The 16,932-nt window shown below is 42.9% G+C and overlaps 1 protein-coding gene across 3 annotated transcripts; it reads right to left on the bottom strand.

Moving 5' to 3' along the window:
• Positions 1–1,823: 1,823 nt before the first annotated feature.
• On the bottom strand, positions 1,824–12,456 carry SUMO1 (small ubiquitin like modifier 1). 3 transcript variants are annotated; one of them, XM_086465348.1, is made up of 5 exons: positions 12,362–12,456; positions 7,045–7,119; positions 5,654–5,731; positions 3,657–3,728; positions 1,824–2,702 (listed from the first exon to the last, which is right to left on the bottom strand). In XM_086465348.1, the coding sequence occupies exons 1-5, from the start codon at positions 12,371–12,373 to the stop codon at positions 2,634–2,636; spliced, it is 306 nt and encodes a 101-aa protein (XP_086321474.1). In that variant the 5' UTR covers positions 12,374–12,456; the 3' UTR covers positions 1,824–2,633. The 3 variants fall into 3 exon arrangements, with proteins under 3 accessions (XP_086321474.1, XP_086321476.1, XP_086321477.1); XM_086465350.1 differs by lacking the exon at positions 3,657–3,728; XM_086465351.1 differs by lacking the exon at positions 7,045–7,119.
• Positions 12,457–16,932: the final 4,476 nt, after the last annotated feature.

Here is a 16,932-nt window from a genome sequence, read left to right as displayed (position 1 = left end):
AAGACCAATCTGTCTTCTGGTCATGTGCTTCAAAGCTATGAGTGGTTTAGAAATTCTACTCCAGACCACCCTTTCAGGAAGACATTCTTTGAAAAGCATTAGTTCTTCCAGAGAAATGAAGAAAATTCAATTTTGTCTACTCCTTGACTTCAAAATTCAGATTTTATTTCAATGTACAACTTCCAAGAATGAACTTCCTTAAAAAGGGCAGTATTACACCTGTCTAGCATTTGCATCTTCTCATTTTACATGAAGCTCTCAATACCAATCTTTGAGGCAGAGTACAGTTGTCCTGTTATTACTGTTCCATCAAGTTATAACAGTACAGACATTGCTTCAGACCAGCAGCTCTGTTGAGGCACTAGGTCTCTGAGGTTCACAAGTCTGAGAAAGAGGTCAAATCAGTTTGTCACTGGTACCATTATCCACACTATAAAGATTTATTTTAGGACGTTACACAATAGACAGAAATCTTCGCCTTGAGCTTCATCCTACCGAAGCTGCATTCTGCAGGAAAACCTCCTCTACAGTCTTAAGAGAACTAAATGCAGTGAAGAAAGTGAAGAACTAAACTAGAAAGCTGGTATAAATGAGCACATAAAACAAATTTGAAAGAGAAAGCACAGTAAGAAGCAAAGAAAGTTGGTGCAGCAACTAGAGTACTAGCATCAAACCCAGGGGATCTGGATTTGGTTCTCAGCTCTACTTTCAGCTTCCAGAGTGATCCGAGTAAACTCCTGTCCCCTGCGCCTCAGTTCCTAATTTGCAGAAGAGGGATAATGGGAATTTGTGTACTAACAAAAGCATTACACGAAGTTAAATTAGAAGATGATCTGATAATAATCACAAGGCTGTTTTATTTCTGGTATTCTGAAGCAGATATATTTAGTATTTTAAGAAAGCAACCGGAGATAAGTGCAAAGAAGCCACATTGTTCTACATCACAGTAGCAATCCGTCTTCCCCCTAAGAATTGAATTACACAGACTACTTCAAGAAAACCCCATATTCTGACATTTTGTAAACAAAAATTTTAATATTTAAAAAATTGCTTAGTGCAGCTATGTGTACAAAAGTATCACTAATCAGAAACAGGACACAAACAACAAGCATGAAAGAAAATGCATTTCTAGCTTTACAGCAAGTGCCATAAAAACTAATAATTCAAAATCTGCAATTTCTTCCAAGTATGCCAGCACTAAAATGTCTTTAAGTTGGCATTCATAGTGAACTTGATTTACCAAACCAAATTAGAAACAAGTCCTATTATCTGCAGAAAGGCTGAAGCAGGGGGAGTGTGGAAACCTCTCCACACTACCCTGCCCATAACCTCCCATCTGAGCTTTTATATCCAGTAACATGTTCTCAAACTGACCATTTAGAACTTGCAACTAGCTAGAATGTGAAGTGGACCCTCATAATAATGCCTCATGAACTATCGTGACACTTCCACGTCACCCATCATAAGGATATGATTTAATGGTATTGTGAGCATATGAAATGTAGACATTAAAAACCATCTTTGTATTTCCTTCCAAGTTGCATTTTCAGTTTATCTTTTGTGCATGAAGCTGTATGTAACCGTATGTGAATATTCTCTAACAAGAAAAGAAACTGCTAGTAGTCTCAAATAGTCACCTGCAAACCAAGTGGATCAAGTATTTCACTAGGGTAAGTAGAAAAAAAGTCTTTTTTTTTAAATGAGGTATATTTACAGAGCACATTTTTTTTCTGGCTTCAACGTATAGTTACTGGGAAAGCATGCCCTAGTTATAACTTTTTATGGTTTTGCTCATTTCCAAACATTTGAAAAGAAAATGCAAGTTGTTTATAAAATTGTTTTTCTTGTTTATTTTAAATGAAGCTGGTACAGACAATGTCCATTCAAAACCCACGTCCCAGGCCAAAAGGTACAAACAAGAGTGTCAAAGTAACACCAGTTGTCTGCTGTGAACATTCTTGCATGAATACCTGCATGTACTAATTGCTATATGAAGTTAAAATGCTTCTGGGCTCTTCTGGAAAGATTTAAGAATCATTAGGGTTTTCAATTTTATGTCTTCAGCAAAGCCATCTCTGGAGCAAGGTACAGATGACAACAGTTCTAGGTTTTCCATTTCCAACTTGTAATCTTCTTCGTTGGGCCATCAGCACAATTTAAGCAAAATAGCTCTGAGTTATGGATACACAATTTCTCCACAGTTTAGTTCTCCGAAAAAAACTTCATCTCGCACTGAAAGTTATAGTCCAGGAGTGAAACAGTCACACATCAAAACTTCAGGGCAGATATGGAAGTCATTAAGAACACTTGCCCACCTGGCAGATGTTACAGCCTTCGTGCCTGAAATGCACGAACCTAGTGAACATACAAATGCATGTGTGTACGTGTATTTCTAAAGGGAAGGGCAGAAGGGAAGAGGGGAGCAAGGCTGCAGCTGGATCACAAAAGTTCAGCACAATGAAAACAGAAACAATAGTGTATAATGAGCACGAGAATTCAAAATACCAGACGCTTGAAAATAAACTCCCAGAGATGGGGTGCCAGTTTCAATTCAGTGTTGAACACCACATTACAAAAGAACTATTATTTAAAAATAAAAAAGGATTAAGGGGGAAGAAAACAAACAGAAGTATCTAAACTGTTGAGTGACCCCCCGTCTGTTCCTGATAAACTTCAATCACATCTTCCTCCTCCATCCCCAGCTGTGAGAACAGAGAAAAACAGCATATAATTGTTATAAATCTGGTGTATTTAATTCAGAGCAGGTCCTAGACAAGTTATACAATGGTTTATTCCTCTGTCCCATCATAATTCATCAAAGGGGTGAAAAAAAATTTCAGTCACCATCCCACTAGCCAACATTCATGATTTTTAGTCCTCTTCCTTCAGTTTTACACATCTCAGGCAAAGCAAAAGCCTTAACAAGCGAAGTCTAAATCCGCTTGTAAAGCAGTACACATTGGCCTGGAAGTTGCTAGCTTTACCTTTCTCCAAATCTCTTCTTGGGCAACAGATGCACAGGAACACAACCAACATAGTGAATGCACCAGCTGTACAGCCAATTATATAGATAGCACACTACTAGCTCACAATACAGCTAAGACCTACAGCTTGCAACTCAAAGCCTGTTCACAACTGTTCTCTCAGAGTAACTTGTTCAATTTCACAGTACACAAGTTTATTTGATTTTTCAGCAGGTCATTATTATAACAGTGTTTCTTCCTCCTTTGTCATAACAATTGGTGGAAGTCACTGGGCAGCAGAAGTAACCTGTTTTCTGTTTATTTACACTTTCATCTAATATATGTGAACTAAATACATACTCATACCAAAGTCACACTGAAGTTCTAGCTCAACAACTGGGAAGCTCCCTTAGGTTTTTTTCCCCTCTCTGGTAAGCAGTGACTACTTCTGAAACAACATTACACATGAAGGTCCAATCAGTCTCTTTCTGAACTGCATATTTGCCTTATTAAAGATTCTAGTTAGACAAATATAGCCAGACTATATTTGACTAAATATAGTCCAAAAAGTTGGCTATATTTAAAGAAACAACTTCATTCTGGTTAACAGTCTAACAGAACAGAAAAACTAACCAATTTGGTATTTGGTTTCTCCAGTGAAATATGTAACACTTTTTCTAGAAAGAAACTCACCTCCTTGGGGGTATGATTATCAGTAATTCTCTGACCCTCGAAGAGGAACCTGAGTGAATTCATTGGAACACCCTAAAAAACCAAACAGATGTACAAGAAAAAAAAACTTACTGAAACTTGTATGGATTTACAAGAAAAACATTCTTAATAAAAACAACACACATGAAAGTCAAAAAAGGAAGTGTTAGCTCCTGTTATACCAGGAGCTCAGCTATTCTGCTGCAACCATGTACATTACAAAGTGACTCAAAGAGAATGATAGTGCTGAAATGTGTGTTTATTCCGGAGTCTCACTGGAGTTCTAGCTCAAGAACTTGCTAGTTTCCTTAGCTTCTCCCCACCCTGTGTCTTTATGTATAGATAAATACTGACTACACCCTCCCTTCCAAGACAACATTACACACAATGGTCCTGTCTTTTTCCAAACTGCTTATCAGCCTTATTAAAGATCCTAAGACAACAGGAGGAACATGATGTTTACTTCATGAACTCCTTCTTGCCCTTGCTTTCCCAATCTTATATCACCATAGTAAGGAATAGCAACCTTCACCACTATCAGTTCTGCAAAAGCTCTACACTGGGGACAAGAAAGAGCAGAGCTAAGGGGGGGGGAAAAGGAACATCATTCAAACAGGGAGAAAGGAGCATCCCAATGGTAAATAAAGTTAAGCTGCAGTACGTCTATCATACAGTGTGCCTGTGTTATGGCAAAATACCATACTTCACAGATGAGGCAAACGCCTCATATTTTTCTTCTTTCAAGTTATCAGGAAAACAAACAGGTGAAATATGACCCCTTTTGTGCATCAACTAGATCTCAGAAATACTGCTTGCAAATAACCAGGCAGGAAAATTCACAGGAAAGAACAGCTCTTCACACTGTTCCAACAATCCCTCTGGCCAACTTGTGAGAAATGTTGATGGTCCCTTTACAAAAGAAAGGCTACTTGACAGCAAAAACCATATTGACTGCTGATGAAGAAAATCACAGACTCTACAGAATTCAGCCCAGGAGACAGATATAGCTGCATTCAAACAATTCTTTCCTTCTTAAAAAAAAAATAATTCCACACACATGCATTTTCATCAGTCAATAAGACTGCTGTAAGATTTATTTCCAAGTTCTTATTTTAAAATTTCAAGTTCTTCAAATGAGTCATAATCTTAATCATTTGAATTTGGCTACAAACATATCTGGTGTTTGATCTTTTCCTTCCTCCTACTCCAGAAGGATAGCAAAAAAGAACACATTCTACAAAAGAGCACTTCAATTGACAAGTTCAACTCGTCTTAATACCTTAAGAAAAAACCCAAAGTATTCTTTCTTATCATTATATCTCCTGAAGTGAACTCCAACACAGTTACTAAAGAAAAGGCCACACAAGGCATCTATCCCCAAAGCTGGGGGTAAACTAGGCCAGGTCTTCTGGAAATAGCAGCAGTGAATCCACAATATCTGCCACAGAATCTGGAAGCAAAGATACATTTTTGTTCTGTAACAGTAGTTACTATTCACCTACATCCACAATTAATGTTGCAGATTTCTTTAACTCCAGGCACAATAGCTAGTGTTAAATCGATTAACATATTAACAGACGTAACAATGCCTAAGGCTACTCTCATCCTAAGCCACAGCGTTCCACAGCTTTAAGGGAATTTCGCTTGGAGATGGGAGATGTTACAGTAACTATAAATGCATGGCTGAACATTTTAAAAGGTAACATCTATGCCTTCTGAGCAGCCACTACATATTTTCAAACAGTAATTTTAACTTACTACAAAATTTACAACGGTCTTAAATAGAAATACCTTTACTTGTCAAAAGAAATTAGAAGATCCATTATATTTGTACTGTCAGATACCTGTCCTGGTAAGTAGACAGAAGTTTGACTGTCTCAATAAATGTCTTTATTTGAAAGAACAGTGAGAAAAGTAAAGCTAAAGTGTTCAGGTTTTTTATTTTCTTTTTAAAGAGACAGCGTAATTGTTTCACAAACCTGTCTTTGACAGTATGATTCTTTGAGTTTCTTGAGGTGTGTTGTCATTTTCACCTTGAAGTGAATTTCACTGCTGTCCTAAGAACAGAAAAGAAAAAAGTTGCGCTCTCTGTAGTAACTGCTTACTTTATTTATGCTAATTTTAAGACATTCATTAAAAAAAGCTTACATAAAACTAACACAGAACACTGTTTAACTATCACCGTGCATACCTTGGTGCACTATAACATGAACCTCCAGGATGATTTATCAGTCACTAACTTCACCATGCACTTCCACAGGAAGCTCTATTCTAAAACAGGTGGCATAGTATAGCCTTAGGCTCACTATGGAGGTTTGGAATTTAAAAGTACTACACACCATACACATGTATGGTTCAGTCTGTGCTTCCATCTTTACCCAGCTGAGGTATACTTATGAAATACAAACATACGTATGTGGGGGCCTTCTGCTCTAAGATTCCAAAAGAGACAAGTTAAAGCTTGCACTTCAAAATATGTACAAAACCTCATTCAATTAGAGTAATTATCTGGAAGTTAGGATACAGGCAGACTTGGCAACACAAAGCTAACCTAAAGAGAAATCTTGGGTCTCCTCATTCTCTAGTCCTTCTTACCAGCCATATGACACAAATAACTACAACTGTCAAAATGGCTACAGATAAAAACAGATGGCAAGAGGTTCTGTGCAAAAAGCATGTGGGTCACATTTAGCTTTTGAACGTGTTCTTACCATTGCCAATTAAACCAGCAAGAGGTAAGCTAGTTTGTGTTAGTCCTGCTTTAAGTCATTCGCCTCCAGTCAACAGCACAGCAATCGCGCTGTACTCCAACAAACAATACTGAGTTAAGTCATATGAGCTAGGGGTGCTTTGCACAGAAGGACTTCTGTTCAAGAAGGATCTCAACATTCACATTCCAACACAACTGGAATTCAGACTTATAATCCACCGTTCACATCTACCAACATGCCAGCCAACAGAATCCTCTTCCTATCCCTGTCCAAGAAAGCTGACCTCATGCTTAGTGTACTACATGAACTCTAAAGACCTGCATTTATTGATTTTGCCACGTATTGCATTCATATCCTTGGATAAATTAACCCCTCAACGCACCAGGTCCCCTAGTTGTAAGATGGGGATCACACTGACCAAATCCTGAGTCGTAAGGATAAATTACTCAAGCTTTAAAAAAAAAAAAAACAAACAACAGAACACAAACCAGCACACCAGAGAACATACTAACATACATTACTTGCAACTGGTAAGTAGTTTACAGCAGGGGAGGAGACACATTGAAGAACTGAAAGTATCAGCTTTCCTTTGTTCATTTCTACAATACAGAAACTCGCACCCCCACCAAAAGTCAACAAGTAATTATATAAAAACTCACCTGCCCAATGACTTTGAGTTTAATGTATTCCCCTTCTTTCTTATCTCCTAAATCCTCAGCTGAAGGTTTTGCTTCCTGCAAAAAAATGTAAAAAAACCTGATCAGTTCAACACTTGTTTTCACTGGACAGTACAACAGCTGCCATACTCCTTATTACACAAAATCAGACTATCCAAGGCACGTTATTTGTTCCTTGCTGTGTGTGAAAATAATAGCAACATAGCATTATGAAAGGCTGTCTGGTCTGTCCGCCAGTGAAAAATTAATGACAGAAGAGAAACCCTGTGAAGAATGTAAGAAATGAGAGAACGATAATTTGGAAATAGATGACAGATGCAAAAACGAGAAGTATGACTTTATGACACTAACTCCTAGTCAACAAACAGACTGCAAAATAGAAATATAGGAAGTGTACTAAGAGGCTCAGATATTTGACAGAAAAAAAGAACATCGTGAAGAGAGTAAACAGAAAGCATTTGTGACACCCTACCAGTGTAAACCATGCAAACATTTTTCAATCTATTGCATCAACAATAGTCACTACTTTCAAAAGGATCGTCAGCCACCTTCTTTTCTATGACAAGAAAACATTGAGTTACAGCTTCCATCTAGCACGTTTGTTTTAAGAACACAACTTCTTCTAAGAACTACAGTGTTTTGATATCTTTCTAAGACAAGAATTAATTATACAGACAAGTTCGATTCAGCAACTTGAGCACTAAAGCTCATCAAAACAGTTTGAGTGTTATGTTCTATAAGACATGAACTAAGGACAAAGTTTTCATGTAAGCTGCTGACAGATAAGATAAGTGAGAGATCAGGTACTATTAACACAATCCCTTGCCTGTCACTACATATTCTGGATCAGGCCTTTAGTTATGTTCCACTGCAGCGCACATGGATTTTATACAGACACTGCCTCAGGTCCAGATGGTGCTTGATGAAGAAATCTTCCCAAGTAGTCAGAAACAAGGATACCCTGCTGATCTTGTTTCAAGTCTTCCTTTTATATTTTATTGCTGAACACAGCAGACAAAATAGGCAAAATATGTACAGGTGCCTACCACATTTTCCCAGCCCTCAAGGGACTTTTTGCTTAGTATATAGAAATAGCCTTTGTATGGTTGAACTTGAACTTTAGGATAAAGCACCAGAAACACATACTAACCTTCTGTATTAAGTGCATCCAGATAGGTCTCTATCTCCAGATTAAAATGGCAGACAAGCCTTTTCAAGTTTTGGTCGGGTTTTTTTTTTGTTTTTTTTTGTTTTTTTTTGTTAAAGAAGTTAAACATGCACAACTTCTTTGAATGTTAAAAGTTCAGGCAAGGGCAGGGGCAAAAGTCTGCAAACACCTTCCCTATCTGTACCAGTCTCAGTCTGGAGGAAAGAAAGAGAGAGGAAGTGCTCTTTGTATCAGTCTGACTCACTGACTCAAGCCAGACCCATTCAGTTTGTGATGACAACAAAAAGTACGAGCCAGAGACTCCACCTAGTTTGAATACTTTTTTTTTTTCCCCTAAATACCCACCTGGGCACAACCTGGATTGCTGGGATTGATTCCTCACCCTTCAAGCTCAAACCCAAAACCTGACCCCGGGCTTCCAAGAAACTAGACACTTACCCCTAGGTCTTCAAGCAAGTCACTTTTGAAGTGTGAAAGGAGTCTTCACTGGTAACAGTCACCACAACTGTGCTCCCCACCAAAGTTCTCCCTTTCCAATATATCTGAACTCTAACCTCGTGGGACTATTTGCAGGAATAAAAATACACTGGTTTCCATTCTAACTAAAAACAGAAAGAAAAACAAGAGCCTGAGACTTGTTCTGATAACTCGCATAAACAGCATCTTTATTACCCATATGCAGGCTTACTAACTTCTAGGAATCAGAAAGAGATTCAGATCTCTACAGATCTGAAGTCTGTAACTTCAAAACTACCTCCTGTTTTGCTATCACTGTAAGAACATTCTGTCCCTTTACATGATGTTTCAGGTCAGTCACTGTCTTAGCTTACTTTGCATAAGAACCAAATTGCACAGCAGCATACTATCCCAGCAGCAGAGGCATTTGTAGTAGTTTATACTGTTCAGTGCTTTGTAAGAGATCTACCTACTTAGTTTGCCAAAACAAATCATCCTGTACAAGGTATAACAAATCATCATTGCTACTACGACAGTGCCTCTGGACAATATGAGTGGAAAGCAATGATTCATGTGTTTAATTCGTACCCTCAGGGAAACTGGGCTCTAGTACTGAAAAGGAATAGGGGAAGCAGCAAACAGTAGAAGCAGCAGAGGGAACCGGAGTCTTGAAACACCATACCATAAAGATGCTCATTTAAAGCCCCAGCAATCTCTCACCCACAAAATAAGAGCAGAGCTATAATTTCAGGAAAAGAGAAATAAGATGAAAATCAATGCTGACAATACCAATAACTGACACTTTAAAAAGAGCAAAATATTTGAAATCTGAACATAACAAGACCCAGCAAGTCTGAAACAGCTCTCTGCATTTTGTCAGTGAACTATACTGCCATTCAATGCCAAATGGTAAAGCCAACACAAAAACACTTAAGAACAAAGAAAGCAAGGAGATTGCAAAGTTAAAATACAAACACTCACTAACAAAATCCTGGATCAGCAATCTGCAAGCAAGCCTCCAGTCTTTTACTTACCCTGAACACCAGTTCTTTTCACAGTGCACTTCATGAAACAGTACATAAAAAAAAAAAAAGATTACCATACCAACAGAACAGGAATATCACAATACTCCAAGTTCTAACTTTTCATTAGATGCCTAAAGTTTTAAGGCTTCATTCCACAGTTTTCTTAAATAGCACAAAATGAGGCTCCTAGTACTGTCTCCCATGTATATACTAACACTAAATTCACAACTGTAAAAAGCACCCAAAGTTTCTTGAACAAAAACCACTGGTATTGCTATTGCAACTGATGAAAGCACAAACCAAACATTGTAAGGCAGTATCTTGCAAGATTCCTCCTCCAATTTTCTAAAGTGCTCAAACTTCAACATCCAAGACTAAAAAAACCTCCTATACTCAGCACACTCTAGATAATCTTCAAAAAAAAAAATCCAAAATTACTAGAGGAACAGGACTACAACGCACTTCCTAACAGCAAATAAACTCCTACACTTGTTATAGGAATGGAAAAATGCATACAAACAACAACATTCTTTATTAGTAGTTCAGGAACAGCTAAAAATGCCAGCATCTAGAGTCAGTTAAAGCAAAAACAGCCCAAGACCCCTGAAGGAAGGGGAAAAAATGATACTTTTTGTTTCTGCTTAGATCCCACCAAGCAGCCATGTGGTTTTTGGAGTCTGCCCTTGAAGCATTTTTATTTATCATAAAAGTTAATTTCCTAATGGAAATAAAGTAACTAAATCAAGTATGCTTCTTTATTTATACTAAAGAGACAAGCCAAAATTATCATAACTGGTGACAAATTATGTCCTCTTAACTTAATTCTAGGGCCAGAAAGACACTGTAAGCAATCAACAATTTCGGGTAATCTAATTATTCCTGTAGGATTGATAAACAGAGGAATGAGATTTACAGTGCTGCATTACTGTATGTTATACTGTTACTTAAGCATCTCTTTAGCTCGTTGCAGACCCCCCCAGAAGTGAATGACACAACATATAACAAGGTTTAGGTCATCTATTAAAACAAACAAACAAACCAACCAGAGTCCTTATTCAAAGGCCTTTAAGATATGTATCCAAAAAAGGTTATCGCATACAACGAATTTCACATACTTCAAGCAGTCCCGAAGAACAAACACATATGCATTTCAGTAGAACTTGCCTGGAGAAGGAATTACCTAATGAAAGCTGCTATGTGTTAAAACATGCTTTCGTTCACAAACACAGGAGCTACAGAGCAGGTCACGTGAAGATCGGTCTACAAAAATTGACTTCAGAATTTGCCTTTTTTTTTCTTTTTTAAATGCAGCCACTTTCACATATTTTATTACACTGTAAACACGGCCTAATGGATGCCAGCAACAGCTGTGCTCCTGGCTGCGCTCTCACAGGCAGAGACAGGCAGCAGCACCATCCTCACCAGCAGGGTTGCATTGTGCTCGGAAGTCGGGGCCGGGAGGAAGACCACCAGCGCATACAGCAATTGTTTCTATTCACGGGTCACAATGTATCAAGGCGATTCTTCAAAGCACACACAGCATATGCTCAGCTTAGCCTTGTCTCTGGATACTTTTAATTTCCTGGCTGGCACTAGTTCGATTATTGACTTCACAGGACTACAAGAAACATTTGTAGATACCGACATTAATTTTTCCAAAGTCAAATCGTCGTGACAAAGTTAGAAAACACTGCCATATGAAGGCAATATAAAAATAAAGCAAAACAGAACACAAATGAGAACAGGAATGCTATTTTAACTTTCCACCAGCAGGTCACATAGCCTAAAGCAGTAGTTGTAAGCAAAGGACTGCATACATACCACGCCAAGCAAGCCAGGAACTTGCGGTACAAGTAACTAAAGTCCCCGGTTGAGAAGTCAGAATTGACAGGAACATAACGATGCACAGGGAGTGAAGGCAGGACAGAGTCTCGGTGAAGGACGGGGTGTTTAATACAGGGAAGCAACGCTCAGCTAAAAGTTTGTGGGGTTTCCCTCCCCCCCCCCCCCCCCCTTTTGCCTTCCTAGGGCAAACGGAGGACCTGGAAAGTCTAGCCTAACGCACACAAAGCCTGCTCCGGGGCAAGAGCATCCTACCACACACGCGGGAAATGCAAAATGAAACAACTGTTGTGCAACACGGGTCACCCTTCGCTGGACTCCCGGGTTTCAAGGCCGGGACTGCCCCGGCGGCGATCCCGGCCCGGAGCCCCGCCGAGCCGCCCCCGCTCCGGGCGGACGCCAGCCCGGGCCCCGAGTATTCTTCCCCCGCCCAGGAGCCCGCCCCCGTGGTTCCTCGCAAAATACCGTGAGCGAAGGGGAAAGGGGGATTAAAATACGTGGCGAGGGCAGAGTTTGGCCGAGGTCGGAGATTTACACCCCCCCCACACACACACATTCCTCGAGGGGAACATCGCCCCTGCGCCTCCAGAGCGGCCACGGCTCCGCTCGCCCTGGGTCGCCCCTCACAGAGCGCCGGGCCGGGGCTGCCCCGCGGCAGCGGGGAGGGGGGGCCCGCAGGCAGCTCCTCCCGCATCCCCGGAGCTGCGGGGCCTGCCACCGCCGCTGCATGCCGCGCCGTCCCCCCGCGTCCGGCGGCAACTCCCCCCGGGATCGGCGGTCGGTCGCTCGGGGCCGGCGGCGCCCGTACCTGGTCAGACATGGCTCGGCCCCGTTGCGTGCGGCAGGCTCGGCTGGGCCGCTGCAGGCGCTCCGCTCCTTTCTCTGCCCGCAGCGCAAACACAGGCCGCGGCGCGGGCGGGATTTCCTGTGCGCCTGAGCTCACTTCCCGCCCGGCGCGGCCGGCCCGCCCGCCGGCTCCTCCCAGCCCGCAATGGGACCCCCGGGAGGCACCGCCCGCGGGCCTCCGGGGCCTCCCGCGCCTTAAACACGGGGGTGCCGCTTCCGCGGGCTCGCCCGCGCCCGCCGGCCCGTCCTCAGGCAGAGGCGGGGAAAGGCCGCCAGGCCGCGGCAGGGACCGCGGCTCTCCCTGCGCCCCGGCCCGGCGGCGGCGAGCGCAGGCGGCCTCCAAAGGCCCGGCTACAGAAGGCACCTAACGGCCTGACCCAGAAGGAAAAAAATAGGTGTTTTTTATAAACACCGCTAGTTCTAGGCAGTGTAACGACCGAAAGTATGGGTCTGCACGGCCGCTTTGGCCCGCCCCAGGGGAGCGAGGCAAAGTCACACAACCCTTCCAACAAAAGTAGATTTTACAGCAAGGCACTCCATCACACCTACCTGCAATGACTTGCTAAGGTTTTTGCTAAAAGACATACTTAGTGACAAAACTCACTTTTCTATTTATGCACAGCTTGCATTTTTTTAGTCATTGTAGCGATGCAAATAACAGGATCCACATGTATTAAGCAAATTTGCACCAAGGTAGCTGCACTTGCACAAAATTCTAGTGATACACCGTACCAGCACAGAACAGATGTCCTGCTTTACATCAGCACAGCTATTTAGGGGTTTGCACAAGAAGCAACACCTACACCTTAAAAAGATTAAATTTAGACTGCAAGCTGTTTGGACTGCAGCATGTAATACCAACATCCTTCTACAATAACTAAGGCAACTCCTGCATGGCATCACTGCTGGAATAAGCGCATGCTTGGCTCTAAGTGGCTAGTAAGTAGAAAAAACACATGTGAGAACCATAAAACAATAATGATAAAACAAACAGATCAACAGAAGTCAGCCCCACTGAAATAGAAGATTCTTATCTGGATGCTACTAGACCAGATTTTAACTTTACCAGCTACCTTTGGGGAAGGGTAAGAAATCTCTCTAGGCAGAGCACATCCATCAGAGTCCCTAATGCTCCACATGCCATATTCCTCTGTAATAACACCAAACATCAAAGCAGCTGCACTCTGTGTCTGGACTGCTGCATTTCACTGGCTGAAGGGCGTGTTACAAACATCGCTACATGAAGGGATGTGCTTTCACTAACCAGTGAAACTATGCGGTATCTAGACTCATGGGAATTAGTTTTAATCACAACTGCTAGAACAATTCAGAATTAACAAGAGAGGAAAAAAAAAAAAAAAAGCCTAAAGAGAACCAAAACAGATGCTATACAGAGCTACAGAATTAAGGTGATCTTTCTCAGGCAAGGCCTAGTGGGCAGCAAAGCCAAATACGTTCACACTATGCCAAGATCACAGTAAGACATCATTATGAGCTTAATAACACTACACAAAGCACCAAAATAAGCCATTCTCCTGGGCTTCGCAGCAACACGTGATAATAACAGCATAGAAAATTACAAATAGTTACTCTGTCTCAAGCATCACTGCTATTCACAAATGAAAGCATTTTCAAGAGCAGGGAAAGTAGCCTTCCAGTGATAAGGCTAAAAAGCATCAGCCTCTGGCACAAAACCTGAGTGTAGTTCTTCATTTTAACATTTTTTTCTATGCAATCTTGTAATAAAAGCTAGCAGTCACAACTCAGAATGCAGTTACCTATCTCTATACATAGTAACAAAGGCATGATGTTGAAACGCACACATCTACATACACAGTAACACTCCCTCTCTTTACTCCCCTCTTACTCAGCTAGTTGGGGACACATCACCTGTTTGAGACAGAAGCTACATTTGCACAGCATCTACAACAGTCTCCATTCAGCCTGTGAGAACTACAGAGATACACCAGCAAAACTCACACATTTCTTCTTTGACAGCCCAAACTCAACCACACAGCGTAATTAAAATTAACACACAAAAAAAAAAAAAAAACAAAAAAACCCCCAACAACTATTTACCTACACAAGCTCCTTCCTATAAAGCCCAAAGTCACCCTTGGTGCTGCAGCCACCATCAAGGCTACTTACCCTAATAAACTCACTCAATTCTCAGGTGTTCTATAACCTCTCTAATTTCCCCCATCTGCAACTAATCTCAGTCACCTGAAGTCAATAAAGTTCACCTCTGTTCCTGCAAATTGCTGCTAACTTCTCCAAAGCTGCATACACAGTTTAGGAGCTAAGAGCTGTCAGTGGTTTTCTTAAAACTATTGGCCTACATAGCCTGTGCAAAGCCTCTTCACTCCATCAAAACCAAATTTCTTATAAAAACAGGGCTTTAACCTAAGAACAATCTGTAATCTCAATGCCAACTTATTTGCTTGAGAGCAGTTAGTGCTGACAAACGGGATGAATACAGCATTCTAAGCCAGACAGCTAAGTAACATTTACTCCCAAATTTGCGCTTCACAATAGTAGTACTCCCCCTCAGCCAGCAGCACCGGAACCAGTACTTTAAAACTAGGGGGAACCTGGAAATTCTTTTCCTACTTGGACATAATTTCTTTGGCAATATTACCAGTTGTGAGACTTCAAAAAATTGGTTACATTATGTGAAGCACCAAAGCCTTTCCCTTTAAAAAAAAAAATCTTAAGGATGATGTGAATCCCCAGATTTCTCTGCCTGTTGGCTTTCCAGCATATTCCTTGCACGAGAAGCAGGAGGGGAAACGAAGGCGTGCTGACTCATACGGATGGTTGCATAAAATGCAGTAATGAATGTCTGATATTAATCAAGCCCAAGCGTTGCTTGGAGCCTCTCTTCCTGCGGGCAGGAAAAACTGCCTCTATTTTTGGTGCAGGTAACCCTTAATGTGAAGTAAGGGGGAATTTATCAGTGCAAGGCCTGGCGCTTTCCCCCTGCACTGCACCAGCACGCAGCTTTCAATTATTCAGCAAGGCCTGGACCCAGGCGCAGAAGTAGGTCAGATGCAGCAGCGTGCACAAAGACACTCTTTGCCAAGACAGAAACCAGTAGGTGGCACAACCGGAGAGCTTTAGACGGCTCCGGCCTCTGCCTTGCCCAAACAGAAATGCCTGTACCTGGCAGACACTGCAGCAGTGCGTGGAAATAAATCATATAAATCATAGAATGGTTTGGGTTGGAAGGGACCTTGAAGACCATCCAGTTCCAATCCCCTGCAATGAGCAGGGACACCTTCCACCAGACCAGGTTGCTCAAAGCTCTATCCAACCTGGCCTTGAACACTGCCAGAGAGGGGGCATCCACTACCTCTCTGGACAACCTGTTCCAGTGTCTCACCACCCTCACAGTAAAGAATTTCTTCTCTATATCTAATCTAAACCTACCCCCTGTCAGTTTGAAACCGTTACTCCTTGACCTATCACTACACTCCCTGGTAAACAGTTGCTCCCCAGCTTTCCTGTAGGCTCCCCTCAAGTACTGGAAGGGCGCTATAAGGTCTCCCTGGGGCCTCCTCTTCTCCAGGCTGAACCCCAACTCTCTCAGCCTGTCCTCATAGGGGAGGGGCTCCAAAGCAGCCTTTAAAACTTATGTATTAAATGCAATGAATTTGGCACTTCCCTGTGGGAGAAGCAAACCTTTTAAATGCACACAACTGCACTTAATCACCACAAATTTGTAAAAAAACCCACAGCTGTACAAAGATCTGTAGACAAGGCCTTGGGAACAGGCCCAAGGAGCGGGCAGAAGAGCATTCCCCTCGGTTCGTGAGGAGGGCTAGGAGCACTGCCTGAACCCCGGCACCGCAGGCAGGCTGGTGCAGTGCCCCAACACAGCCTGGGGTCACCACGGGGGCCACCAGCTCAAACCTACTTCAGGATTCAATCGGGAAACGAAAAACTACCATTACGGGCACCGGAGTCCTCGGGCACGGACCTGCTTCTAGTCACAGTGGCCATCCCCACTGCAACTACCGCTCCTACGGGGCCCGAGGGGTGCCGGGCAGTGCCTGCTGCCCCCGAAGACGCGGAAGCTGGTGACCGGCTGCTGCCGGTACAGCACCACGCGGCCGGGCTGGCACCTCACACAGGCGGGCTACCGCATGGCCCCCGCGCACCGGGCAGCCCTCTGAACGTTCCCAGGGAGGCTTCGTACGTCAAGAGGCTCGAACCTTCACGTCAGTGTGGCGGCTGACGCCAAGCTACCGGCCGGCCCCAGGGCGGGCAGCGCTGCCGAGGGGCGGAGACTGGCGGTAACGGCAGGTAACGGCAGTTAACGACTGGGGCGCAGGCTCTGCACGCGCCCACCGCGCGCGGCCACGTGGTCCCGCCGCCCGCCACGTGGCTCGCGAGAGCGCGCGGCAAAGGCTGCCTCACCGCTTCCTCCTCTGCTGCCCTCCTTTCCGCTACCGCCACTTCCTGTTCCGGCGCGCGCGTGTGCCTGACCGAGGGTCCTGTCCGCTGGCGCACGTGGCCGCGCCCCCGCCCCCC

This window comes from Leptosomus discolor, chromosome 5 (genome assembly GCF_034619465.1).
Source record: "Leptosomus discolor isolate bLepDis1 chromosome 5, bLepDis1.hap2, whole genome shotgun sequence".
In the NCBI taxonomy this organism is placed as follows: domain Eukaryota; kingdom Metazoa; phylum Chordata; class Aves; order Leptosomiformes; family Leptosomidae; genus Leptosomus; species Leptosomus discolor.
The sequence above is the reverse complement of the archived record's forward strand: the minus strand, read 5'-3'. Positions and strand labels throughout refer to the sequence as shown.

Coding starts and splice junctions, on each gene's coding strand:
- SUMO1 (XM_086465348.1), bottom strand. Junction 3,729..5,653: donor AATCATACTGTCAAAGACAG/GTTTGTGAAACA, acceptor TTGGTTTTTTAG/GGTGTTCCAATGAATTCACT. Junction 2,703..3,656: donor ATAATCATACCCCCAAGGAG/GTGAGTTTCTTT, acceptor CTGTTCTCACAG/CTGGGGATGGAGGAGGAAGA.